Source organism: Camarhynchus parvulus, chromosome 13, assembly GCF_901933205.1.
Source record: "Camarhynchus parvulus chromosome 13, STF_HiC, whole genome shotgun sequence".
In the NCBI taxonomy this organism is placed as follows: domain Eukaryota; kingdom Metazoa; phylum Chordata; class Aves; order Passeriformes; family Thraupidae; genus Camarhynchus; species Camarhynchus parvulus.
In genome coordinates, this window is record NC_044583.1 from 9371934 (window position 1) to 9397967 (window position 26034).

A 26034-nucleotide genomic window follows, 5' to 3' on the forward strand; every position below is an offset into this window, starting at 1 on the left:
CCACATTGATGGGATAATAGGATGGCGTGAACCTCTGAGCAGGCTTCCCAAAACCACAGATGCTTTGCCTTTTTTTTTTTCTTTTCTTTTTGAAAAAATTTCTTTGGAAGCGTTTCCTAAACCAAATGCAATAGTTGAGGTTTTCCTTGTGGAGCTGGGGAAGAGCAATCCCAGCAACAGCAGCACAAGGAGCAGGCTCCAAACTGATTTATAATGCAGACGGATGTAGAGGTGTCCCTTGGCTGACTGAGAAGGTTCTTAGTTGCCACTAGATGTCCTTTCAGCCCTGCTTTCCCCACTGCTCCTTCAGAACAGTCATCTGGGCTGGATTTGATGGCCAAGGAGCTGCTGGACACCAGAGTGCTGGTGAGAGAAAGGAAGGGGCCTGAATCCCAGGCTGCTGAGGCCTCCCAGGCATCCTTTTGATCTCACTGGGCTTTGCCTGAAGCAGTGCTGGCTCACAGAAATGCTCCAAACCCAACTTCTGGATCTGTACTGTACTGGATATTAAATATTTTAATACTTGTAGCATGGCTCAGGGACTGCTGCTGTAGCACTGGTGGATGGCAGAGGTGCTGGCCCGAGGGGAAGCCTTGGAGGGTAAAAAGGATGGTGACCCCATTTAATTCAGGTGTTCAGCTTTCTCTCTGTGAAATTGTAGTTCAAATATCTTTGCAGGCATATTCCACAGAGATGCAGGTATGTGCTGTCAGAAAGCACAGCCAAAATTTTTGTGAGATTTTCCAAGTTGCCTGGATGCCCAGGATTTTGAAAACAATTCATATTTCTGTGAGGTGTGTATTGATATCTGCAAGCACCTGGAGCTGCTTGCAAATGCAGCTGCATCCTCTGTCTCTCAGGCAATGGCAATCCCTGCTGCTACTCTGGGCGAAGGAATTAGAGGAGATCTTTGCCAGAAATGTGTGCTGGTTACAAGGATATCTGGAGGCTCATGGGGTGCAGCCTTTCTAGGCAAACAAGGAATTTCCAGGAAACCCTTGGCTCTTTGTGGTTTAGGATCAGAGAGGAATCAATGATTAACAGACACAGAGTTTCTGATGGAGCAAACCCAGAGTTAGTGAGCACTGCAAACAGCAATCCTCAAAAATACCTGTGTTTCCAGTTGTGGCCATGCACACCCCAACCCACTGAAGGGAACAAACTGAACAACAAATCCCAGCATGAGTGCCAGACCCACAGAATGCCCTGGCATGGCCTTGGTGCAGTCAGAGCTTTCAATGGGCTCTCCATCCTCCTGGATCTCAAGCCCAAACCCAGCCCTAACCATCTTTCCTTTTCCCAAAGGCACCGAAACAACCAGGAATAGGTGAGATGCTGGGCACATCTGGATTTCAGTGCTTCAGTTTTGAAAACTGGTTTTGGAGGAAAAATACCCCAAATGTGACTGGAGCTTCATTTGACTTAAGGGAAGTGTGTGTGGAGAGTGCAAGGGCTCTCTGCCTGGGCTTGTATAAAACCTGCTATGTGATGTCAGGGTGCACAGGGGCCCTTTACCCCTGATCAGGCACAGCTCCCTGGCTCTGGATCCCACTGGGATGGTGAATCCTGGGGATGGTGACTTTTTTATTCACACTTGTTCCTACTCTCTAGAAATACGGGCCCAGAAGGGACCCAGCTCTGCTGGTGAATTAGCTCAGAGAGCATTTGTGTTGCTGTAACACTGCCTTCAACTTCCCCCTCAGGTCCCAGGGGTGACCAGTGCAGACCCCCAGCCCCAACAATGACTTCACCATGGATCCCCAGGTTTGCTCCCACAGCCCTGATAAAACTTTGTGGGTGTGGAACCAGCACTTCCACCACATGGAGGTGCTCAGGAAAGGTCCCTATGTGTGTGACTGTCTGGTGTGGCCTCGTGCCTTGATTTAGGGAGCCTGTGGGAGCTGGGGCACAGCAGGGCCTGCTGAGAGCACCAAGCAACCATCGCTCCTTAATAAACTTTTCTGGCCATTGCTGACCTCGACCATATATGAACAAGTGAAAAGCAAGTGGTGAAAGGCTCTGTGTAACATTACTAATCCCATGTAGTGCTCTCACTGAAAAGGCCAGGCAGGGCTCCCTGCTGTTGTGTCCTCTCCCTGCAGCTGCTTGGGTGAGCCTGTGCCTTTATTAAAATAAAATCTGATGGACTGGTTTGGAAGGGGTGCAGCCTGTGGGTGCCCAGGGGAAGGATGGGGTGTGTGGGCAGCTCTCCAGTGCAGGCTTGGTGCTCCTGCAGAGTGCCAGGGAGCAGATTTACAGAGGATTTGCAGCTGCCTGCTGCCCTCTTTGGAGGCTCTGGGATGGGTTCACACACTTGTGGTGCAGCAAGTAAAGGACCTGTGGGGTCTGTGTGCCCTGCTCCTCTACCCCAGGGTGAAGCAAGGCTCCTTCTTCTCCTGCAAGTGTTCAGGCCCCTGGGAAGGTGAATTGACGGCTGAGGAGCAGTCATGGCTGGCTGGTGTGGGCTCAGACCATGTGTCAGCAGCTTCATTTTCCATCTCAGAGCACAAATGTATGGTCTGTGCGTGAGGGAGCCTGGGCTGAAGGGTCTCCTGCTGCTTCACAGCCTGAAATCTGCTGGGGAAAACAAAACCAAACCTTGAGATTGCTGCCAAATCTCGGTGGAGGAAGGACCTACATATACATATGTGTATTATATTTATTTAAATGTTTTAGCAGAGATGTATCAGTCTGAGGGAAAGTGGCTGATGCTTTGTGTGTGGCTGTTACCTTCTGATGCAGTATTTCCCTTTACAACTGCATATCAGGGACAGCAAGGGATTCTCCTCTTGTTCCTGGAAAATTAACAACCCTGCCTGGACATGCAGGCTTACAGGCTTGGGAAAACCAGATCAGAGTCAGTTTTTTCTCTTTAGGTTTTTAATTCTTGTTTCTGAGTGTTGTTTTGTTGAAAAGATTTTAGGTTAAAAGAAATAAAATATTGAAACCAGCAACTTTTTATTGTTTGTTTGTTTTTTAATTGGTTTGTGATTTTGTTTTTTGTTTTGGTTGTTTTGGAGTTGTTATTTTGTTGGTTTTTGTTTTGGTCTCCCATTGTGGCAAGTGGAAAAAAATGGCAATTGATTTCCTCTGTGCTTAGTTTCTATTGATGCTGATTTTTCTGGTCCAGCAGATGAACCTGGAGCTAAGTCATTTGTACATGCTCTGTCCTGTGAGCTGTGAGTCACTGAGTCCTGTGCTTGGGCAGTCAGAGCTGTGCACACCATTCCCAGTGGATCGAACCACCTCCTGTGCAACCATATCAATATTTTCCCAGGAAATAAATTGCCCAGTAGTCACTAAATAAAATGAAACATTTTCTGAAGTCTTCCAGCATGTTGAAATCGAATCGTCTCAAGGAAAAACTACTGCTTTTGTTAAAATGTTCTTTCTCAAGAAAGGAGAGTGGTGGCTTGGCTCAATCACAGATCTGGGTTTGCCCAGAGATTGGGTTCAGATGCTCAGCCAGAAACAACTCTCTGTGGTTGATATCCCCAGAGATTTAATTTCTTAAATACCCTGGGATATTTCTCAAGAATTTTACTCATAGATATGTGAAACTTGATCTTCGTTCTTTTGCAGAATAGGAAACTACTTTGAAATCTTCTTTCTCCTCTAGCTCTGCCAGGTCCTTATCTCAGTAATTTAGGACATATATATATATATATATATATATATATAAATATATATATATATATATATATATAATATGTTATATGTTTATTTTTTTTCCTATTTTGTCTGTCCGAACTAAAAGAAGCCCTTGAGCTGAGGCCAGGCATTGCCCTGGCTCTGCAGGACAGGGTTGCTGTCACTGAGTTTGTGCTGATCCCAGGAGCAGCCTCATGTGCAGCTGCCCCAGCCCAGCTGGGAGCAGGCAGGAAGGCCAGCAGGGCTGCTCAGGGAGCACCAGGAGCTTTTCATGTGTTTAAACTCTTGCTGGCTTTGCCATCCCAAGCTGTTACCTTCCTTTTATCCTTTGGGGAGGATGTAGTGTTTGCACTTGGGTGCAAAGTGGTTCCCTGTGGGCGAGGGCAGAAACTGGGCAGGAAGAGGAGGTGGTGGCTCACAGGTTTTTGTTGCCTGACTTTTGTTGTATGACCATCCCTAATCTAACCCAGATCTCATACAAATCACTTTTTATGTGGTTTTCTACAAACTGAAGTTGTTGATTTATGTTTACTTAACACAACACTAGACCACTGGTTACAGGCAAATGGCATTGTCCTTCTCTATGTCACAGCATTCCTCAGTGTTTGGCTAAAGTCCAAATCCTAAAATGAAAAAGGAAAGTAAATTGTGCTGGAATAATGTTTTCTAATTCCAGTGTCATCAAGATGTTCTATCTCTAATCAGCTTCTCTGATCTACTATTTCCCCCCCTCAAACCAATTCAGCTACCAAGTGATTGAAAGTGGCAGGAATTCCCTGATGGCTTAAGCAAATTTACAAACAGCTGTAAAATTTTTTTAGATTTTTTTTTTATTACTTTTTTTCATTTGTCATAGAAAGAAATATGAAATCTGCATGCAACTTCCTAAATATTTCAAACATTTAAATAGCATATGATAATTTAGCAGTACAGTACATTATACAGTGAGATAATATAGGGAGACTTCCTATAGTGTATTTACAAATGAAAAGGTAGTTTTGTTATATTAAAAAGAGGAATGCACTGCTTAACATTGAAGTATTACATTCAAAATAATGAATATGTTGTATTGTGACTAAAACATACATACGTATTTATATGTTTGCCCTATCATATTTTTCATAAAAAGGTACCTTTTAAAGGCTTTTTTTTTTGTTGTTGCTACAAATCTAGGAAAACATACACAATAGTCTTGAAGCTTAAGATGTCTCAGTACTGAAGCCACAACCTTTCTTTAAGTGCTTCAGGTGGAAAAAAAAATACACATTTTCTTAGTAATAAAAATGAGTTAGAAATGCTTTCTAATGCTTGAGAGGTTAGATGGGAGATGCAGGATGCTTTGCCTTGCAGCAGGACCTCGAGTCCATTTAAGAAGAGGTACACAAGTGATGCTCACGCTCACTTGACGAGGTGCTGAGGGACCTCACTTCTGCAGGTACAGCCACAGCATTTTAGTGGCATCTTCCCTCACTTCTGCAGGTGCAGCCACAGCATTTTCGTGGCATCATCCCCTGCAAACTCGTCTTTGGTCCCTGCTCTGCCTGGCTGAGGTGGAGGCTGCGAACACGAGCAGCAGCCCCAGCCCACTGCCAGGGGTGAGGGCCATGGCTGTACAACACATCACAAACAGTTCTGTTTGCCTAGTGAGCTTATAAAGCTCGATTGCCATCATAGTGAAGTATGAATGAATCATAATTAAAACCAAAAAACTCCCAAAAGAACTTCTTTAAAACGAAAAGCAGGTGTTTTCCTAATTTCAGTACGGAGCAGACAGGTATGAAATCAGAAGTGCAACAGATGCTTGTGAATTCTGGAAGCCTTTTGCACACGGCTATAAAATGTAAAAACTGACCCTTGGTAAAAAGTGCTTTATAATAATATAGAATTTGTGTCTTATGTCTGCGAGAGAGAAATAATCTTCTGTAGAGCTCAGTCCTATGCCAGCCGAGGGAGTCCACTCCATTCCTTGTACCACTTCCTCTTATTCTTCATAAACCCTGAACAAAAGAAGAACCAAGAGCAGGGTGTTTAAACTAGGAATTTAAAAACTCCATTTCAAATAGCAACAATAATTAAAAATAAAAACAATAATAAAAAATAACAACATAAAAATAGTAAAATCCCAAACCCCAGATTTTTATCTTGTGGCTGAGTAATTTGGAAAGTAAGTTATTGACTTCAGCAGTTACCAGGTTGCTACCTATATCCATAAAGCATCTGGGAGGAGTGTTGGACTTCAACACTGTCACATCTTAGAGGCATGTGGAGAGTGACAAACTCTACCACAATTATCTGGGTAAATAACATGAAGAAATCCACATCTACTAATTCCCTTTAAATGCTGGAAAATCCCTATCTCATATACAAATGTTGAAGCTTATCATGAGCTATATATAGACAATGTGTTCACAATATCTGTTTGCAATAATATTACTCTGCTTCGTTTTTCTAGATTATTTCCTGACAGCACAACTTGATGGGCTTGTCTGTCTGTGTGTTTCCTGAGGGCACAAGCCTGGGGCTGAGAATCCCTCATCATCATGATGGCCTTATGTCAAAAAAAGAGAAAGAAACAGGGGAAGAGTGTAAATATGTGGTTATGCAATAGCCAGGGCTTCCCCCTGTGCTCTGTTTGTGAAGCAGATGCAGGGAGCTGGCAGGAATTCAGGGAGATGGCCAGGGGCTGGCTGTGCCCTGGCACGGCCTGAGGCACCGCTGGGCACCTTGGGGCTGCAGGGAGAGGAGCCTGCTGCTCCCTGGCCTTACTTGAGCTCAGTTTTGGGGAGCAAATTCCCCACCAAATGAGGAGGATGAGGGTTTGATGGACCTGCACTGTGCGTGGAGGCTCTTTCTTGGCCGTGGCTGGACACGTGGCAGGAGTTGTACTGTTCCCCTTAATTGCAGATGGGGACAGACATCACCACTGGAATCGCCATCAGGAATTCATCTCTCACTCTCTATCCTCTGCCTATGACTTAGAAAAAAATCCCAACCCTCTTTAAAAAGGAGAAGCTGTCAGATTTTTATCAGAAAATTATCATTTTTCTGGGAATGATGTGTTAGTTAAAATTGGCAAATACCTGCGTCATCAAGTATTGATGATGTTGAGGTGGTGTGATTGAAGTGTGGGACAGGGCTCCCCCTTTCCATCTCTCCTGACTGCTTTTCTCGTGACTGTGTGAAAGTAGTTGAGCTTTTCATCTTGGATTTTTCCCCATAGAAGGGAGGTGAGTGTATGTAAATAACTGAGAACGTCAGCTGATGAATATTTTAACCAAAAATAATTACTATTTATAGTCAGAACAGCCTAATGCCAAAATAGAAGCAAGAACTGCGTGTGGCAGGAAATAATTAATATCAAGAACACCCATTTAAAATTGTAATTTTGGTAACGAAATGCATCCTCTCTGCTGGATGGAGCATTTGCCAGCGTGTGCATTTTCTTGCTTTTACTATTCCTGAACGCTGCTGGTTGCCTGACTTGCCCCCAAGAGCCTCCCCCATGCAGCCACTGGCACTCACCTGCCCTTCTCCTTCCATACCCGGTACCACTTGAGCAGCCTCACGGTGTTCTGGCGCTTGGGGTTGAGGCAGTGCTGCTGCTCCCCCCTCACCCGTGTCCACAGGGTCACACTGCAAGGCAAGGGACAGCTCACAGGGATGTGCCAATACCCCTGCTCCCACCCCGTGCCACAGCGGGCCAGGGTCAGGGCTTTCCACTCTGTGCTTTATGGCACTGAGATCAACTCAGATACTTTGGGTTTACTGGGTAAGGTCAGAGCAGCTGTTCTCGCTCAGTGCAGGGCATTGAGGTTGTACCAGATGAAAACGTTCCTGCTGGTTTTAATCAGTGGGTTTGCTCTGCCTAAGTGTTAGATATCTTCTTCTGAGCCTAATTAATTTAATTTGGGCTCATTCAGGCAACCACAAGGACTTTGATGAGGAGACAGCTCCGTTACACTCAACAATACTTCATCCAAGAGAAATGTTCAGAACTGCTCCATTGATCTGATTATTTTTCTTATTATCTTGATCTTATTTATAAATAAACTGATTGTTTTAATTTTCCCCCCTTAATTCTGTAGTATTTTAAATGCTTGCACGTGGCAGAGTGCTCGTGTGCCCAACAGCCAAGCTCTGAGCCCCAGCATCAGCCCTGGGGGCTTCAGTCTCCTCTGATCACCACCTGATCCTGCTCTCCCTGCCAGTTTGGTGTCCCCTGACTGTCGGGACCTAGCGTGCTGGGAGACAAAACATGGCAAAAGTCTTTTCATCATTTGAGGTTCCCTCCTGGAGGCTCAGTGAGGCTGCCACAGCTGAGGTGACATGAGGGATCTGGGTCCCAACAGGGCAGCTTTCCAGAAACATCAAGATCACCCCACTTTTGGGGCTCAAAATCAAGCAGTTTTTTGGTTTTCTTATTAAAAAAACCCCAGACAACATCCAAAACCAACCCACAACGACAGTTTGTATTAGAATTAATAATTTTCTGGAAATACCATCCATAACAGGGAAAACCAGTCATTGGTTTAACTAAAACCCTATAGTGGAATCAATTAAATGCTGCTAGAGACATGAGTATGATGATGGCAGAAATCCAGAAATACCTGTGTATACTGGAGGGCTTCTTTTATGATTTGCTTCAGAAAGGAAGACAAAATGCCTTGCAGACTTTCCCATCTCACCCTCCTGGTGCCTCACAAATTAAAACATGCTGCCTGCATGAACTGAACTGAGGGTCTCACCATGATTCCAATTTCAAGGTTTTACAAGGTGTTCAAATAGGTTTTTCTATTCAATTAACCTTCCTCCCTGCTCCTCTTTTCTGCTCCATCTCCAGCTAAGGTCACAAAATGTCAAGGTGTAATTTCCAGGTTGTTTTCTGGGAGGATGTGGACTTTTCCCCAGTGCATGGGAAGGCAGTGGAAGAGCCTTTAATGGTTGCAGGTATCAGAAAGGGAAGGGTCAGTGCTGAAAACTATGGACTAACTCTGTTCTAAGGGTGTCCTCAGTCAACTCCTAGAAAGCAGCGTGTTCTTCAGAAGGGGAGTTTTCCTGTAGCTTTGAATGATGTGAGTTTTAAGGCATTTGAGGGCAGAGCAGGGTTTCTCCATGCAGCGGCCACCTCAGCTGTGCTGTTTGCACTGGCTGATCCAGACCTCGGCTTTCATTTCTCTCTTCTGACAGACCATGGAGGATATTTCCAGAAAGTGATGGAGAAGCTGAATTGCAGGAGAGGAGCAGGAACACCTCTGAAAAGCTGCAAGCTCTGCATTTGCACCAGAAGTAGTGAAGGACACTCTGGATTTTCCATTCTCCAGTCTGAGCAGGAGGAGATCCATGGTTTGGCTCTCAGGTGAACTGGTCTTTCCTCAGGCTGAGATGCATTGCTTTACATCAAATGCAGGTTTTCTGCTTTGGTTTTGGAGAACGGACAGCAGAAATGTTCCCAAGGCAGCCCCATGGTCCTCTGTCATTCTCAGACAGTCCCTGGTGGATACAGGGTTTGGTGGCAGCATGTTTGGGCACCCTGAGATGACCTAGGCCTGCTTTTGGGGATGCTGGTCTGACAAATGTAGGGCAATGTGCCTAAGAGGTGCTGTGGGAGCTTCTGCCTGAGTGAGCAGTTGCCTGGATGGGCTGCAAGAAGAGGTTGAGAGAGGTGGAGAAGGGATGAAGCACCAGAACCCACATCTCCAGTTGGATTCCTGCAGTGGGATTTGTCCCTTTGCTGCCCAGGCTTGGTGGCTGGAGCCTTCACCCTGGTGTCTGAGTGTGCCTGTGCCAAAATTCTGCCCAGTATGTCCCTGCCTCCAGGGCTGTGATAAACACCCCAAATCAATCTGTGACCCCAGCACCTTGTGTCCCCACACATCTCATCTGCAGGGATGGAGGGGCTGCACCCCTGACTGTAAATACCCTGTCTCCAGGACCTCAGGGATCCTGTCTGTGGTCCTTTCATCCCAGGCTGCTGCGGAACTGCCTTTCCTGCCCCTGGAGAAAGGCACTACTGTGAGCCCATTTCCCATCAGCTCTTCTCTGCCTGACTTATCCCCACACTCTGGGATGGGGCAAAACATGGGTGGGGGTGTTGCAGAGCATTGCAGGTAGAAGGAGTTAAACTTCCCTCCTATTTTCTGCTGCTTCCCCTCATTCCAGGAAACAGATACACACAATTACTGCTGGATGTACCATGAATCCTGATAGGTTTTGACTGGACTGAGGACTCAGTTTAACTGTCTCTTACCCTGTGGCACAGCTCTGCTGGGGGTTATGGCCACAACCTCCCTAACTGCACCCCCATACCCACTGCTTCTCATTCCAACATAATTTATATCATATTTCTGCTATTTGAGAGCTTTTAAGGAGGGCAGAAGGGGATGCAGCTTTGACAACTTGTTTGGATGATCACTGCAGCAACAAAAACTCAGCTGCAGGAATTTAGCTCCTCTGTGCCGTGTCCAGAGGCTCCCGGATAAATTGGTTCCCAGAATATTAATTTCAGTGCTTTCAATGCTGAGTTCAGGCTGCATCAGTGGGGCTGGAAAGGTGGTGATGGCAGTGGGTTTGCCCTGCCTGCCGCACAGACACCCCCAGCGATGGGACAGTGATGGGACAGTTCTGTCCCAGCAGCTGCTGCAAACCCTGGACAAGCCTCAGCCTTGAATAGTATTGCTCGACATCTGCCCTGTCAGGCTGGAAAAGCAACTGCTCCTACAAGGCTTTCTTGCTTTCCCAGATTTCTAACTGGAAGTAAAATGTTGCATTAATGAGATTTATTTCATACCCCCTAGTCACCATCTGCTTTTGGGCAAATAACTGGAGTGGGATGCCGAGAGTTAGCGTCCCTCTGTGACATCACTTTACTATTGAAGGGTCAAAGCAAACAGAGTAAAGCTGATTCAGGCAGGGTTCTCTGCAAGAACTTTTCTGTTCAGATCACCACCAGCAGGTTTGGGCTTCAAAGATGTGGGTCTGATGTTCACAGAGCTCAGCACTGCTCACAGGGATGCTGCTCTGGCTCTGCAGGAAGCCTAAGCAAGCTTGAATCTCCATTCCTTCTCCAGGAGCTCCCTGAGGTGCTGAGCCTGGCAGCTCCACGTGGGCACTCCATGGTCTCTCCTGAGGTATCTGTGCCAGGTGGACGGGCAGATCCAGCCCCGTGGGCACTGCAGGGTGCTGGGGGGATCTGCAGCCTGCACAGATCCCCTTGGTCAGCCACTGGCAAGGCTTCCATGGGGAGCACAATGCTGGATGCAATCAGTCCTCAGGGTGCTGGGCTGTGGCTGATCCTGGGACAATTCTCTCCCCTCTTAGGTGGCAGGGGGGCTCGGTGCAGTCCTGTTGGGTTATCTGCCCTTCTGGCTCTTACCCAGCTGCATCGTGCGCTGGTTGAATGGTGCTTTGTTGGGGGAATCTTATGATATCCAAACAGGGCAGGAAAAAAGGCAAATCCGCCCATATTTAAAATGTAAAAAACCCCCTCTTTTTTTAGCCAGTTATGTAAAAAATCCCAGTACCTGCCTCAGCTTGGTTACCCACTACATCAGCTTGAGATTACACAGCAGCATTGGTCCTGACTTGCAGGGACACTGCAAGGAAAGAATTTTTTTACATGCTGAATAACCCCAGCAGGTGAAGGAGATCCCTCTAGTATAATGCAGGCTGGGGTAACTCTTCCTTTCAGAAACCACCACAGACCAAACTGCTCATGTTTATTCTGCATGCCCAGAATACCTTGAGTAAATAGTTCTGAGTGTTGTATCGGACTGCTTGGAGTATAATTTTTCCCTCTTTTCACTTGAATTAATGATAATCTTTTTACTACTTCCCATTCTGGAAATAATTATTTGATAAAAAAAATTGTGTCAAAAAATGATACTTGGGATTTTGGTCAGAATTGCACTTTTTTTTTTTTCTTTAAATCTGATGCAGAAAATTACTATGCCCAGGAATTAGCATGCCAGGGCATGAGGAAAACAAAGAACAAAGAAGGAACTTGCAGATAAGGTGAAGCAGGGAAACAGAAAGAAATAAATGAAGGAAAACTTACATAATCATCTCTTCCACGCAAAATGGGTACCTCGGTTTTATTTCCAGCTTCCGTACATTAGAGAATCTTATTTTAGGACCTTTTCTTGAGCATTTGCACTTCACGCCTACAAGAAAAAGCATTTTCTCATGCGCCTGCAAAGCTTCCTGCATACCAAGCGTCCCTTCCCCTCCAGCCTGTCTGCATCCAGGAAAACTTCAGCTTGCTTTTTCAAGCCTGGCTGAGAAAAGATGAATTTTTTTAAATGCTGTTGAGCTTAAAAAGAGATTTTTTTTTCCTTTGGTATATCCCAGGAAAAGGTAGCGACTCTCTGGGAAATATTTTTTGAGAGCACTATATATGCTCTGGGACTGTAAATGGCAGATTTTTTTAAAGTGCACCTGCTGTGATTAAATATAATTGTATTTAACAAAAGGAAATGAAAGAGTCAGAACTTGCTTTAAACTGAGCAAGCAAGTGTGTGTCTGGGCTACTTTCTCATTCACTCGTGTCTCACTTGGACTTTGTAGGACTTTGAGTCATTTCTCCTTGCATGGATGCTGTGCTGCAGTCATAGCCAGACAAAAGCTGAGCATTTTTTACCCATCATTTTTGTGCACAGCAGAAGACACAGACTGTGCCACCACCTCACATCCAGCTCTGCTCTATTTGCCCTGAAAACCACCCTCAGTTTCAGAGGAGATGCTTGAGCTCTATTCCTGAATAACGAAGAACATGGCACGACCTGCCCCCCTGCGAGTTCTTTGCCTTGTACTGAAGACACAAATGAAGACACAACTTCATCCCTTGTATTTTACCTCTCCTCCACCTTTACATAACCTGCAGCTCCCTTACTCACAGATTCCACTTATCACACCTTACCACCGTGCAGGGCATAGCTCAACCCAAGCCAGGGCTATCAAGACACAAACACAAATTACCGGAGAAGAGATTTACATGGGAACAAGCAGAACAAACCCCTTTACCTTCCGCGCTGGCTAAGCACATCGCGATGAAGAGCAGGAGCAGAGCTGCTGTCAGGAGCTTCATTGTGAGACAGCAGGTACCCGACGAGACGCCGGGGGGTTGATGTGTGTGTTCGCCTGGGCTTCGTGTCCCCGATGCCGCTGTCCCGGGGCTGGGTGGGCAGGGAGGGGACGGCGGAGCGGCTCCCGGCGGAGCGGCGCTGCCTGCGCTCTGCCGCTGCTTTGCCTTCTCCTCCTTTAAAGCGCTTCCCGCTGCCCTCGCTCCCGGCTCATTAATATGCAGAGCAACTCCACGGCTCCCTCCGCTTCCTCAGCCCGCCGGAGAGGGGGGGACCGGCACCCCGGGGGGAACATCCCCCATCCCCGCCCCGAACATCCCCTAGGGGAGCGCAGGCGGTGGGGCGGCTGCTGCTGCCCCTGCCCAGCTGGGACCTTCCCCATCAGCGGAGGGCTGCTGGGGAGGGTGATGTGTGCATTTGTATGAATGGGGCTGTTAGCTGAAAACCATCCGCTTGCGAGCGCTCCAGGGATGCCCGCGCTCCGCGGAAATTCCCATGCACCTTGGAAATAAGATTTGGAGAAGTCTCACCTGGGAAGGGGTGTCACCTTTTGCCACAGATTGACTTATATATTAATTTTTCTAGCTTTAGCAGGCTTCTAAATCTAAAGGAAAGTTCAGTGAATCAAATGGGGAAGAATATTCCTTAAAAGCGTTGTTAGGTGTGTTGAGAATGTGGAAGGTTTCAGGAAATAAGCTCGGTTTATTGTTGCTTTAATGAACAATATTCTGCTCCGTGAAGAACAGGGTAGCAACACGCGGGAACTTCATGGATGTAAATAGATATTCCTCCTTCCTTGCAGAATCTATTTCTGATTTCAGAAACAGCTAAAAGAGCATCTTCAAATCCAGATTCCAGATTTTTGTCTAAATGAAACGGGTGGAGATCAGAGTGGGATCTAATTGCCTTCACAGCAGCGTTCTCCAAACGCCTCTGCGGCCCCGCGGTTCCTCCAGCCGCGCTCCCCGCCCGCGCACCCATCTCCGCTACTGGAGCCGCCCGAAACCAGCCCCCCTGCCAGCCCGGGCAGCGCTCGGGGAGGACTGGCCACGCACTCCCAGCTCCACTTGCATTTTAAGTTTCCCACATGGCTCGGTTCCTGCCGGCTCCCATTGGCAGCGGCCATCCCGCTGCGTTCCCGGCCCGGGTGTTGGCAGGCTGCGAGTACAGCCCTACCGCACACAGCCTGCACGTTGCGCGCAGGCAGCTGCAGCGTTCTGGCCCTGGCTCCCATGCGGGACGTGCCGACATGCCGGGAACAGCCCTCCCGTTCTGCCCTGTCCTGTCCGCTCTGCCCTGCCCTACCCGCTCTCCCTGCCTGCCTTGCTCGCACTGCCCCGCCCGCTCTACCCTGCCCTGTCCGCTCTCCCCTGCCCTGCCCGCTCTACCCTGCCCGCTCTACCCTGCCCTGCCCGCCCTGCCCCGCCCGCTCTGCCCCGCCCGCTCTCCCCTGCCCTGCCCTCTCTACCCTGGTCCGCCCGCTCTACCCTGCCTTGCTCGCACTGCCCTGCCCGCTCCGCCGTGTCCGCCCTGCCCACTCTGCCCTGCCCGCTCTGCCCTGCCTTGGTCGCACCGCCAGCTCTGCCCTGTCCTCCCTGCCCTCTCCACCCTGCTCGCTCTGCTCTCCCCGCTCTGCCCTGTCCTGTCCGCCCTGCCCTGCCCGCACCGCCCGCTCTGCCCGCTCTGCCCTGCCCGCTCTGCCCTGCCTTGCTCGCACTGCCCGCTCTGCCCTGTCCGCCCTGCCCTCTCCACCCTGCCCGCCCTGCCCTGCCCACTCTGCCCTGCCTTTGCTCTGCCTTTGCCCTGCCTGCCGTGGGAGAATGCCGTGGGGCTGCGCATCAGGGACAAGGCTGGGGGCACCGGCTGACGAGGCACAGAGCTTTTGGGGTGAAAGACCTGTTTTGGGGTTATGAGGCTGCTGCTGGTGCAGTGGAATGGGAAGGGATGATATAGTTCCTGTTGTGCTTTTGGTAATTTTGCTGCACAACTCTAGCCCAGCTCCAGCGGCTCTCACGGTGCCCTGCTAGGAGTGGTTTGGTTATTAAATGCCAGTAGGACTCTAGACAGAGGTTTGTTCCAGAGCCTGGGATGAAAACAGACAGCTGAGGTATGGAAGGTCTCAGTTCAAACCTTTCAAATAAATTCTCAATTTCTTACACAAAACACAAAAAACCAAAAAAACAAAAAACAAAAAACCCACAACAACAACAACAACAAAACCTCCACAAAAACCCACCCCAGAAACCCAAGGAGAGTACAAAAGGCTTTTTTCAGAATACTATCAGTTGGTGGCGAAGTTGCTCATTGGGCACGGGGGAGAATTGTCTGAAAAGCAGCCGCGTCTAGAGCTGATATCCTTCCCTGCTGCATCTTAGGGTAATTCCCTCCTTGCAGTTTTCTCTGCACTGTGTGCAGGAACAGCCTCAGGGAGAGCTGTGGTAAGGAAAAATCTTTTTCCCTCCCCCTCTGCTAATAAGAATTTGGGTGCAGCTTTAGCTGACGGCAATTTGAACTTTCCCCAAACCCAGGAACTCATGCACGGGCTGGAGAAAAATTAAAGGAAATTCTCGTGCTTTCCACAAGTGAATCCCATTTCTTGTATGACTCTTCTCATGCTGCAAGAGCCAAGTTTATTAAGTATGGAGTAAGGAAACTGCTCTTTTAGTTCCAAATTTCATGAAGAAATGAATGTATTTGAGGTGTGTGTACACATACGGTGACTCTCAACGTGTGCCCAAGCAGTTCAGTGTCTTTATGCCAGGCACTGTTTTTGACATTAATTATTTTTGAGAGCTCAAAGGTGCCTCTTGCCTGGTGTGACAGATTTTGGCGGCCATGTACAGCTGTCTCTGACACCTGCTCTGTCTTAAAATGATGATCACAGAAGAATTTTTAGCAAATGATTTGAGTAAAAAGAAACAGATACAGAATTCACTACAGTCCTGTCCCAAAAGAAACTCTGATAACTCTGATACATTTTCTTGATGCAATCATAAGCTGAGTTGCTCAGCATACACTGGGGTGCCTGGGGTATCTCCAGCAGATCTGCTGAGCCCCACAAATGTGTTTTGATGAGCAGCCAGTGCTCTACAGGCTGTAGGGGGCTGGCCAGGTGAGCACAGGGCAAGCGGCTGAAGCATCCCTTTCAGACCTCACAAAGCCACCCCGTCGCAGAGTAATTGATCAGGGCTTGGGTTTTGCCCCACACAAAGGAAATGTTTCAGAGCAGACACAGTCAGCAGGGTCCTGCTGTTGTCCTCAGCTCTACAGGTGGGCCATGCTCAGAGAGCTGTGTGTCCCCTGGGAGCATCACTGTACCTGTGCACAGAGCGTGTCACCTGCTCATCTGGCTAATTACAGGGCCATTGTTGCTGCTGAAAGGACTCTCATTTCATCTCATCCTCTGATCTTTTCAGATCTCTAAACCAGCATAAGGCTTTCTAGCAGACCAAGGCTGAAGCCTGGCTTTGCCTCTGAGGGTGAGGCCCAGAGGGACCAGAGGTGATTTGTCACCCTGGAAGGGTGATTTGTGAAATGGAGGGCAGGGATGAGTGGTTGTCTCCTCCTAAATAAAAAAGAAGAGTTTTAGCAATGGGACTACCATTTGAAGGAAAATCCTCACCGTTTTTATCCACCTGGAGGCTGAAATCATACATTGTTGAGTGCAATGTGTAGCTGAGCTGGAGCAGAATATTTGTGCTTGTAGACACGGGGAGAACCCCCAAATGCACGCTGCCTTTGGAAGGGGGAGCTACTGGAATGGGGCAGTTCACTCCCAAAATAAATAGTTGTGGTGGCAAAATGGGAGGGCTCCAGGAGAGCTGTTAAATCTGCCAGGGCAAGGACGTTTGTGTCTTTGTGCTCAAACAAGATTGGGTGGGCTCCATGCCCTGACCTGACCTCAGGTGAGGCTTTTCCTCCTGCTCTGAAGGTACACAACTTCCTAAGCCACACAGTGTCCTTTAGGCGCTCACCTGCATCCCAGGGACCAGGATATGCACTATTACAGTCATCCCCATTGTTAGAAATGTTTCAGCATTCAGCTGGCTTTGGATATGCTGGTTATTTCAAGCATAGGGCAAGCTATGACTTGGATTAACTGTCCTTCCAAATACCATAGTGTTTCATAGAGGGGAGATGAAGGTGCTCATCATGGGGAGAAATCTTTGCAAAATGGCCATGAAAACTGAAGGCAAACTGTGAATGGCTCATCTGAGTTTAATGTCTAAGAATATCCCTATCAGTTCGTCAAGGAGAAGATTAAACATTAGAAGTGAAGTGGCAAAATCCCTGCATATCATGTCAGGAATTTGGAGGAGGAATTAAATACTCACTAGAAATTTCAGAAATTAAGGTGGAGGTGTACAGAAGTGATGCATGTTGTATGCATTTTTTTTCTGGCTGCACTTCCTTTTTTGTGCCTTTTTGGTGTTGTAACCATGCTGTATGAGCCCTCAGCCCTTGCAACAGAGGAAATATAAAACTCGATTCCAAGCTTGAAGTCAGGGGTGAATTGCCTCAGATTTTGGGAGGCTGTTGCAAGCCTGCTCCCATTGTGCTGAACTTAGAGGAGGATGTGTTGCAGCCTGTGGTCAAGCCCGTGTTTTCACCTCTAGCTCTAAATGACATTTTTCTTTCCTCAATAGCCTGAACAGTAGTTGTGTCATCCTTGCATGTATTTATCTATCATAAGTTGAAAGGCAAAGCTTTGGATTTCATCTTTGGTCTCTTGAAACATGAAACATATTTCAGGGAAAACAGCTGTGTTCCCTTCTGTGGAGTTTCACAACGGATGAATTCTGCAAAATAAGGCTTGTATTGTTGTTGCAGTCACTGTGTTCTTTTGATATTTTATTTTTATTTTTATTTCCATAATGAGATTAAATTCTAGACACTAGTTCTTCCCTTGGGAATAGTTTTAAGACAGCTCTCTTCCTAAACCTAAATTATTCACCAAGGAGGATTTTTTGCTGAGATGAGAACAAGGAGGTCGGATCTGGGACTGTTGTCATGGCTTGGGGCTCTTTGAAGCTCTTTGTCATGAATCATTAAAAAGAGCTGCAATAAAATGGCAAAAGGGAGAACTGGCTCTTTGTGTATGTGATTTGAGAGTCACCTCTAGATATGCACAAAAGGATTAATCCCAACTGTGACTTGTTACATTGAGAAAATAGTAAATTGTGTTTAATTTCCCACTGACTCATTTCCTTGCATGTTACAACTTACCATTGGTTTTTATGTGCAAGCACAGCTTACACTTTACACAATTTTGTTAATTGTCATTTCAGCTTGACTGGCTGTAGGTATTTATTTTGTGCTTAATCACACAATGAGATGGGTGGCTTTCTGTAGCATCCACCCCAATGCTTGCTGTAATGTAGAGGGAATAATGTGAAGGTAAGAAAGGGAATTTGTTTGATCTGACTGATTCACATTCCTGATAGTGCTGGCCAAAGCCTTGAGAAGTCTCCATGCTGTTGTATGGGCTGAGGGATGGTTGGGACAGGGATGGGGATGGCATGGGCCCTGTCCTTGTTCGTGTGTTCTCCCTGTCCCAGTTGTTTTTAATTCCTGAGTCAGATGAGAACTGGGGTGAGAACATGGTGTTAGTGCCCAGGTGTGCAGTTAGAACATCACTGGATAACACATCAGCAATTGGAAGGAAAACCCTTCTTTTTGCCCCAGGACTGGAAACACAACGTGCCATCCTGATTTGCTGATCACACCTCAGTTTGTGTGGGCATAATTTTGGGTCATCTGTGGGTTCCAACTTTTCCAATGAAAGGCTTTAGGAGTAGAATAGGGTGGCACTGTATGTAATGAATTACAGGCAGCTTCTCTCTGTGGTTTTAGTGCCATTTCTCTCAAAAGGAGTGGCTTTGCTGCCAAGCCATCCATACTGAAAAGCACAGAAAATGTGAAAAACTGAACCACAAGGTTTGGTGTAAAACACCACAAGGCATTTTATTTTTGCAAGACAATAGGACCAAATGAAATCAACACTTGAAAAGTTTCTAATCCAGTCCCAGGTGAGTGCTTGCTCAGGTGGGGAGTGGTGAAAGCAAGATCCACAAATGCTCTAGCATGAGAAAACCCATTCTTGACACTTCTCCTTTCTGCAGCTCATTAGAACTGGGCATAATTTCACACATATCCAGGAATGGCAGGAAAATGCTGCAGCACATCTGCTTCCAGCACTGGCTCCATGGGATGAGAGTCCCTTAGGACAGCTGGTGAGCAGGACCCTGCTGAGATGTCCATGTTGCAATGGTTTTATGGGCCTTAATATAAAGAAACTGAGATTGTGGAGGAGAGAGCAGCAATGCTTGGTGTGCACAGGGCCATTTACCATGAGCTACAATGGCAGGAGCAGAGCCTGTGTGCCCTGCTGGCACTCTGGGTGGGAGCTGGAGTGCCTGGAGGGTGATGGCCACTGCAGAAGTGACAGCACATCTGGTGGTAGGGACATGTTTGCAGCCTTTTGCAAAGCCCTGCATTGAGGGCCTTTTCCCTTGTCTGCTAGGAGGGCTTTTGAAGCAAAAAGATGAAGACACAAAAGGGTTGATACATACAAAATTGCAGAGGCAGAGCCATGCAGGGTGTCAGATCCAGCTTTCTGCTGCACCTCAAATCCTGCTTCATAACCCAGGGGTGACATCCAGGCATGGAGCTGCCCTGGGGATCCCACACATGAGGAAATGACTGGGCAGGGGTGACTGCCCCTCCAGGAAGACATGATGATTACCTTGATGTATTCTATGGTTATTCTCTCTGGTGGCTTCTGGCATCTTTTCCTTTGGACTTGTGGCTTCATCTTTCCAAAGAACCCAACAGCCAAAAGTCTGTGGGTGTGTGGATACAGCACTCGATGGAAGATCTTGGCAGCCTTTGAGAGGTTTGTTTTTGTGCTTGTTCCTGGTGACTGGGAGCTGTTTACATTTGCCCACAGAGTAACCACAGCAACATAACTGCCCAGCACCAAGAATTAAAGCCATTAGCTAAAAATGATCATAATACAGTGATTAGGTATGGAGGGCAATCATCTCACAGCATCTCCTGTGGTGATGTGCAGGAGTGCCTGGGGTGCCACAGGAGAGGGGTGCAGACAAGGATGGCAGTGCCAGGACCAAGCACTGCTGTCACAGACATCTTTTATGGAAAATCCTTTCCTTAGGATTTTTCCTCCTGAGAAGCTGAGAGGCCTCAGGAACAAAATGTAAACAATAATTATTTGCTGCTGTGGAATGCAACAGGTGCATCTGTGATTGGCCCATGTTGGATGTTTGTAATTAATGGCCAATCACAGCCCAGCTGGCTCGGACACAGAGCCGAGCCCCAAACCTTTGTTATCATTCTTTCCTATTCTATTTTAGCTAGCCTTCTGATGAAATCCTTTCTTCTATTCTTTTAGTATAGTTTTAATGTAATATATATCATAAAATAATAAATCAAGCCTTCTGGAACATGGAGTCAGATCTTTGTCTCTTCCCCCATCCTAAGACCCCTGTGAACACCACCACACACTGCAACACTTTGTGCCCCTGGCTTGGGCACAAATCCACAACATCTGTAGGTGCCCACAAGGCTCTGCAGGGCTTCTCCCACTCCCTCAGTGCTTTCTGGAATGTGCAAAAATCCCTTGCAAGCTTAATGAAGCCCACTCTGCTGCAGACAGGAAGGGTGCTCCCTATCTCTGTTCATTTTCTGCTGAGCTGTGTGTTAGTAATGATGGGAATTTTTCATATGCTGATTTTTTTTCCTCCCTTTGGGATAGGAAACATATGTAGTGGCTTTAAAAATAAATAAAATTAATGGCTTAACAATAGAGACTTTGAATATTTGATGAAACATTAGTAGGCTGCAATCAATCAAAAAAAGATCTTTTTCTTCTGAGTAATAAATATGTTAATTATTTTATCTACTCGGATAAAAGCTTAATTACCATAGCACTTGGGAAGTGGGAGTTGTTATGCATAGTGTTCCTAAGAAAATCAGTTCATTCTGCAAATAAACCAGAATTTCTGCAAGCAAACCAAGAGACATCCTACTGCTACAGACAAGCTGTGCACTTCTCCTGGCAGTGGTATAACCAGTAGGGACTTCATTGCTCTGAACTTCCCTTCAGGCTGCATTTGCCCACTTTTCTCAAGTTTTCCACCTGGTTGCACGCTCAACAGTGAGCATGCCTTGCCACCCATCTCTTCTTCATGTGTGGTCTGGGTGGGCTGCAAAAAGAGCTGGGCCAAGCACTCCACAGGCCCACTTTGCCAGCAAATATTCTGGAGTTCATCACTCCCTAGGAGCAGGGTGGTTTGGCCAGGCTTGCAGATCATCACAGGGGGAGACCAGCAAGGGGAGAGCAGGGACCACTGTGCAGCATCCCCCTCCTTGTTACACCCTGCCAACCCCTCCCTGCCTGGCCATGCTGACGGTGCCTGCATGAAGAACAGCTAAAGCACAGAAAACTCATGCTGTGCTTTGCTGCACTGTCATACCCCTGAGAAGGTAGAACTGAACTTCTTGGGTTTTTTATTAACAATCCAAAAAGAACCCCACGAAGATGGCACATTGCAGAACTGGTGGCGTGAAGAAATAGTGGTTTTTTGTTGTGGAAATTAAATGAGAAATCAGCTAGATAGCAAGACAGGGCTGATAAAGTCTATAAATGCCACAGACAGTGATGGCATGGGACTGGGGACTGGAAAACTGGTGGTGCAGCCCCTGCTCTTTGTAGGCTGCCTTAGGTGTCCTCCCCAAATCCAGGCTTTGCCGCTTTCACTCTCGAGGACAAAAATATGTCCGGCTTGTGATCCCTTCCAGAGGCCTTTGGCAGCCTCTCCTGGCAGTTGGCTCCTTCTGCAAAGGCAGGCAGCTGTTGCTAAAGTGATTTGGCAGCAGAAGTGGTGCTCTGGAACCTCAGTTCTGCAGGAGAGGATCAGCACCTAAGGTTGCTCCCATTGTGGATGGGGCTGGCTTTGTGCTAGCAGCTCATCTTTAGAAGGAGAAGATGGATGTGAAGTCCTCCTCTGTCCTTCTTCATCCCCTGTCTCAGATCAATGCACTGTCCCAAGGAAAATTTTGGAGAAACTCAGCAGCCAGCATTCCTTTTGATGCCTCCTAAGGATTACACAAGTATCTGTCCCATTCCTGAGAGCTCCCCAGAGCTCAGTAGCTTGGAAGAGAAGTCTCAGAATTTTCTAGATGTGGATGTGGCTTTATGGATACTCTCAGAGATCAGGGTGCCTAAGAGTTAATATGATTTTCAATCAAGAAGACATTAAGAAGAGCAGAGGGAAAACAGATTATCTGTCCTCTTGCCTTGCTCTATAAGTTGAGACAATGAGAGAATGTGATGAGATCAATGGAAAAAATAGAAGGAAATGAGAAATCAAAGGAATTGCTGCTTTACAGATTATTTCATATGGTGAATTGGGAAATTTGCCCTTCAGGGGATCAAATATTCCCTTATTTTTTTAACAGATTTTGGATAACTCATGACTGCAATGATGAAACCCGTGACAGAGACTGGTCCCCTGCAGGGATTCAAAAGAAAACAATCCACTTCAGGTACAAGTGGTGGGACACTGCTGGATATCCCCTCCCCTGGTGCTCTCAGAAACCACACAGAGCTGTGGCATCTGCCAGAGTGTGGCTGCCTGCAGGGCTGGAGGGCTGGGTTATTGGAGCTGTAAGTCCAGGACACTGGCACAGCCGCACCACAGGATTGCTCTCAGCCCCTCAGGGAGGCTGAGCTGCACACACCTCCCTCTCCAGGCTGTGCACGGAGCAGTGTGGCAGATGCTCAGAAACAAGACAGAGAAAAGGATCTCCATCCTACCCTTCCAACACTTCAGTGGTGCTTCTGGAGTCACAGTCCTCATGCCTTAAAGCAGATCCAGCAGATCCCTTCTGGGACTTCAAGCTGTGGGCTTTGGCACTTTGTGACCCAAGTGACTTGCCCTCAGAGAAAGAAGTACTTTCTATGAGTTTTCATTCCAGCAGGAGCTCTGATTCCTGTACTTCTCTAGGGCTGCGATTTTGTTTCTTCTTCTTTTGAAGCATTTTGCTGTGCCTACTCCATAGCTCCAGGTCATTGCTGAGCTTTGTGTGGGTCACACACTCCCTGTCTTCTTCTGCGACCTCCAAGCCTCTGCCCAGGTGGAAGTCAATGGGAAAACTCTTGCACTGAAGGCTGAAAAGGAACTTTCTGCATTCTTGGGTAAACAGGTCCTTGGGGCGCCAGCAGTCGGTGGTTGGTGATTGACTCCAGCCAGTGCTGGCCTTTGATGGGCAAAGATTCAAGGTTTTTGCAGCCACATACTGCTGCCAAAGCCACCTCCTCTTTGGGAGTGCACAAACACCCCAGTTTTCCTCCTTCTCTGATGTACAAGCCCTTGGTCTGATGTCCTGAGCACCTGGCTGGTAGCAGGCAACTGCTGCCAGAGGCTGAGATGAATGCTTTGTCCTTGTGCTACTGTCAGAGTTTCTTGAGACTGATGTCTCTCTAATGAACATGTTTACCTTCATAAATTCTTCATTAGCATTTGTATTTCTGGTACTTTGCATATGTTTGCTGGTGATATTTGCTATATTAGACATGTTTCACTTCCAGGTGTCTGAATGGGTTTTTCTTTCCCCCAGTAGTGACTTTGGCTATGCCAGGCAGTGTCTCTTCCCCTTGGCACAGTAAATTTCCCATAGATATGGCACCTTGATGACAAAGGAGCAACATTTGAGCCGTAAGAATACCTTGGCTTTAACCTTTTGAAGGTTAAACTCCAGAACTGAAACTCCCCACGAATACGGAGAACAACAACAAAAAAAGCTTTTAAACTGCACTGCTCTCTGTGTCTGCAAGCAGTGGGTGCCAGCAGAAAGGAGGCCAGCTCCAAACAATCCCAGCCTTGCCCCCACACTCTGCTTCCAGACTTTGAACGTGTTTTGTTTTATCTTATACTTGAGATTTTCTGTTCTCTCTAATTGCATTTAGTGCCTGGCTTGGGAAAGGCTGTTCTGCTGCGAATGCAGCTGTGCCCCTGCTCCCTGCACAGCCCACCCCTCTGCTCAGAGCTGTCAGGTGGGACAGCTGCCTTGCAGGGTCTGTTTTTGCCAAGGAGATGTTGAAATTATTGGCCAGTTCTTCAAAGGTCTGCAGTGGCTCTTGATGTTCCTCACCGGAGCGGGGCAGCGGAAGAAAGTCGCCTGGGAAATGCTGTCTGGAAGTGCAAATTGAATTCTTTAATGCTCTTGAAGAGAAAATAAAGTTTCTAAGTATGAGAAGTAGCCCACGCAGCCTTTAGATGTGTTTGTACCCAAACAAACCCACGTTGTACCCAATGTATTAATTTCTTTGGCATGTAAATCGCTCCAAATAAGATAATGGGTAAGGCTGGATGCAGGAAGGAGAAATCCAGGACAGGTTTGCCTTTCTCACAACACTGGCCTGATCTTGCATCCAGGATTGCCCTAGCTGGTCAGGAGGGTTATATCAGATAAGAAAGTTTTTATTAATTTGACTTGTATGTGTAGGACAGGATGGACTTGTTTTTCTTAAAAAATCTCTTAAAATGGCCCAGTTCAAGCTACGGGACCAGTTCCTTACCCTTCTGTTCAACCGCATGATTAGGTCCAAGGGTATTTGAAGTTTCAGGGTGTTTCTTGGAATTTTCTCTTTTGCTTGTTTTGTAAACTCTGGATGCAGAAGCAGCAGCCTGTGTCAGCAGCAGGTGCAGCACACCTATGTAGCTTTCAAAGCCTGTTATATTGACTTTCATCCCCTCTGGGCTGACCTCTGTCCACTGAGTATAACACACACCAGGGATTTCCATTACAGCCCTGTACTTCATCCCTGGCCTCATGTGTAATTTGGTTGGATGTAACTTGGATTTGCAGAGAATCTGACTGATGAGAATAGATGGTGAAAAAGGTGCAGTAATTTCTTTTTTGATGCCAACCACCACTGTTTTAAACTGCAATTTGTGCTTCTGTCTGCACAAATCCATCTAGAGCTAGAGCATGATAAAACAAGTTGCCCTTTAGCATTCTTTAGCTTCTGTTCTTTGCTGCTAGGAGACAACTTTCAGGGCAAGGCAGCTGGATTTACACTTATGGAGAAAAGTTGGAGTTGAAAGAAGCAAAATGACAACTGTGGTGCAAATTACAATAATCCTAATGACTGAGGCAGCAGTTGGGTCTGCTCCTGCATGCCCAGACCATGGTGGGGAGGTCCTACCCCTGCACCGACCCAGGGAGCCCAGCCCCTCAAGCCCACACAGGGCAGGACAGGGCAGGCATGTGTTTTAGTGTGTTTGTGCTTCAAAAGGATCCTCAGGTGCTCTCCTGGCCTCCTGACAGGCCCAGCTCTTGCTTTGAATTGTTAGAATCATGAACCATAAAATCATTTAGGTTAGAAAAGCCCTCTAAAGTCATCGAGTCCAACCATTTCCCCAGAACTGCCAAAGCCACCACTAAACCCAAGGGATGTCCCCAGGTGATGCATCTACACAGCTTTAAATCCCTTCAGAGACGGTGACTCCACTATTTCCCTGGGCACCCTGTGCCAGGACTTGATAACCATTTTGGTGAAGACATTTTTCCTTGTATCCAACCTAAACTTCCCCTGGCGCAGCTCATGGCTGTTTGATCTTGTCTTGTCGCTTGTTACGTGTGAGAAGAGGCTGATCCCCACCTGGCTACAACCTCCCCTCAGTTATAGAGTTATAGAGGATAAGAAGGTCCTTCCTGAGTCACCTTTTTCTCCAGGCTAAGCCCCCACAGCTCCCTCAGCTGCTCCTCACCAGACTTGTGCTCCAGACTCTGCCCCAGCTCTGTTGCCCTTCTCTGGACATGCAAAGACTGCTTGGTACTGCTCCTTATCAGGACTAAAAAAAGAGATGCAATAGAACCAATTTCTTCTTTAGATGCCAATATTCAGCTCTCTGATATCCCCATGATTCATCCAGCTTGCTTGAAAGCTGACAGAAGCCAACCAAGCAAAAAAAAGGAGAAGTAGAAATAGCAATTTCCCCTCCCTAATTTTCGTGGTGGAATTTGCTGGATGTGGGGCTGATGGGATTGACAGGGTATTGCTCATTGTTTGGGGAATGTCTTGAATAGTATAAACCAAGTATGAGATCTTCAGGCCATATAAGCCAGCATAACTCCACCAGCAGAAACTCTGCTATAGAATATTCTGGTTCTTTTCAGTGCATACTTTTAACAAACTCACCAGCCAAATCTTGTGTCTTTCCCTAATTCATTCAAGACACATACTATAAATCACCCTTGATTCTGACCCATGAAGGAA

General features: G+C 47.0%; 1 protein-coding gene across 1 annotated transcript; it reads right to left on the bottom strand.

Annotated features, from left to right (window-relative positions):
• Positions 1-4466: 4466 nt before the first annotated feature.
• Positions 4467-12991, bottom strand: CXCL14 (C-X-C motif chemokine ligand 14). The gene is made up of 4 exons (XM_030957587.1): positions 12670-12991; positions 11705-11810; positions 7174-7284; positions 4467-5648 (listed from the first exon to the last, which is right to left on the bottom strand). Exons 1-4 carry the CDS (start codon positions 12731-12733, stop codon positions 5633-5635), a joined length of 297 nt encoding a protein of 98 aa, XP_030813447.1. The 5' UTR covers positions 12734-12991; the 3' UTR covers positions 4467-5632.
• Positions 12992-26034: the final 13043 nt, after the last annotated feature.